Genomic DNA, 2,577 nt, shown 5'->3' on the forward strand with positions numbered 1-2,577 from the left:
CAACGCTTTGAACTTGCGTTGTAGAAAGTTTTCGCCGCGGCGAAAATCACATGGTGCCGCGGCGAAGGTTCTACAACGGGTTGTTGAAACGTTGTGGGAAATCTGAAATTTAAGTTCTTCTACAACGCTTTTGTAAAGCGTTGTAGAATCACCCAGATTCTACAACGCTTATCCATAAGCGTTGTAGAAACACCCAGATTCTACAACGCTTATCCATAAGCGTTGTAGAATCACCCAGATTCTACAACGCTTATGTAAAGCGTTGTAGAATCCCTAGTTTCTACAACGCTTATGTTAAGCGTTGTAGAAAGTCCGTTGTAGAATCTCATATTTGTAGTAGTGCTCATAAAAAAATTCGGGTGTTGCGAATGTTTCAATCACTAGCTTAATAGTAGAGCGTTCGGCTGTTAACACAGAGAGAGAGAGAGAATAATCTCAGGCTTGGTAAAACTGCTATTATACAAATACAATACAAGAGAAATCTCTATAATATGTACAAATTAAACAAATTATAACACCTCAATCAAAGTAAAAAAAAGAAAAAAAAACAGAAGATATTATACATATGGATCATCTCATCAAAACAATATATAATATAAATAAATAAATAAAAAGTCAGACAACGGCCACGGCGTTGCAATAGTGAAGGTCGAGCAAGTCAACGGTGAGCATGGAGGGGTAAGGGTTGAGCCTGGTGGGCCCGGGGACGGGCCTGGGGTCGTAGGTGGGCGGACAGGTGGAAGGTGCTCGATGGCAAGGGCCGAGCCACTTGGAGTGCATGTAGGCCTGCTTTCGCCATGGCCCCAAGTGCATGCGCTTCTGGCGCATGCACTTCTTGGCGGCGCTGCACATCAGCTTGATCACCGCTTCGAGTCTCTCCGCTTTCCCCACAAACACCTCGGGGAGCCCGCGAAGGAGCTTCTCGTACTCCTCGCTCCCCCTCGCCACCTCGAACTCCGCCCGAAACTTCACCTCTATTATCACCCTCACGCTTTCTTTCCCTTTCCCCTTCTTCTCCACCACGTCCACGAATGTGTGCTCGCCTATATATGTATTTTACAAATTAGTATACTCATCGTATATATATAGTGCTCAAAAACATGTTAGGGTTTCGTTTGTTTTGGTTATTTAGGCACTGAATATTAAAGATAATAGATATTACAAGTTTAAGAGAGAAAAATAAATAAATTATTTGGTAAGGGCAATTGTTATCCCAATCGATTTAAAAGAGACAAATTTATAATAATAATAATAAAAAAGAAATACTCAATTTTTAAGAAACTATCGAACACATGTAAAATAGAATATTTTTTTTTTATTGGTTAGAAAATATGTGACTATTTTTTTTTTTAAAAAAAGAAGAAGAAAAAAGGAACTTAAGGATAGGGATATACGCATAAAACAGAGTCCATAAAAATACTATATGTTAGTGGAATATACTATCTTAGTATATTAGCTACATTAAAATAACTAGTGTAGCATATATGAAAATGAGAATATTATATATATATATAATATCTTTCTGGAAGCAGCTAGGTAGCGTGGCGTTAATTTAGTTTTACCTGAAGGAACATTGGGCGAGCTTCTCCACTTTGTTTTACAAACGGCGGTGTTATAACCCGATTTCCCAAGCCGACCCGAAACCTCTGTCAACAGACAGTCTCTGCAACCGCTCAAAATGGGCTTCCCACACCCACAAACCCGGCCCAATTCTTCCAACTCCTCAACTACTTGCTTCACCGCCTTCCTTATCCCCGTTTCCAAACTGCTCGTCCTTCTCAACGTACCCTATATATACACATACCACATATCCACAAGCACGTAGAATTAGGTACATTTTACTTTTCTCACTCTTTACCGTATATATATATATATATATATATATATATATATATATATATATAAAAGCTGCATAAATTTTCATTTAATAAAGTTGATATGAAAAAGTTTAAGTACATGTTTTTTCATTTTATTGTTTTAATTAAAAAATACTTGTGTTATTTTCTTTAATACTATTTTTTGTACATATATACCTGCAAAAGCTGGTGTTGATTCTCCCAAAACGCGTTATCTTTATCGTCGCGCTGATCTTGACCTGCTTCATCATCACGATCAAGATCGTCTACAACGTCGCTTTCGCTGCTATCGTATGTGTTACGACCGTCGCGGCAGTGATCTTCGTCGAGAAATCCGAAAAACACGTCGGAGAAGCTCTGACCGACGTCCGGTTCCGGCACCGTGATTCTCCGGTTGGCCATGGTTTGAGTTATAGTTGTGAGCTCCTGAGAGAGAGAGAGAGAGAGTGATGAATGTGGATGGAATATTGGTCCGAATGAGGACTTTTGCGGTGCTTGGCGTTTTATATAGATTTGAAATGTTCAATATATGGATTAGGCTCTTACTGGGACCCACTTGCTGATGTGGAGAAACAGCCCCCGCGCACATGGCAAGTTATTGTATGTTCTACGTGGCGTAGTTCAATTGGGTGTAGCGAATCGAAGCCGTTCGGATCTTGGTTCGCACAGCGAGGATCCACGTCAGAAGAGGTCCAATAATATCCATTACCCCCAATGTACC

General features: G+C 40.0%; 1 protein-coding gene across 1 annotated transcript; it reads right to left on the bottom strand.

The window, feature by feature from the left end:
* Positions 1–487: 487 nt before the first annotated feature.
* LOC149385945 (uncharacterized) lies at positions 488–2,340 on the bottom strand. Its single transcript, XM_089626306.1, has 3 exons — positions 2,034–2,340; positions 1,563–1,788; positions 488–1,043 (listed from the first exon to the last, which is right to left on the bottom strand). Exons 1-3 carry the CDS (start codon positions 2,256–2,258, stop codon positions 616–618), a joined length of 879 nt encoding a protein of 292 aa, XP_089482432.1. The 5' UTR covers positions 2,259–2,340; the 3' UTR covers positions 488–615.
* Between the last annotated feature and the right edge of the window lie 237 nt (positions 2,341–2,577).

Source organism: Urtica dioica, chromosome 9 (assembly GCF_054948205.1).
Source record: "Urtica dioica subsp. dioica isolate 48M chromosome 9, U.dioica_male_clone48M_v1_H2, whole genome shotgun sequence".
Taxonomy (NCBI): Eukaryota; Viridiplantae; Streptophyta; class Magnoliopsida; order Rosales; family Urticaceae; genus Urtica; species Urtica dioica.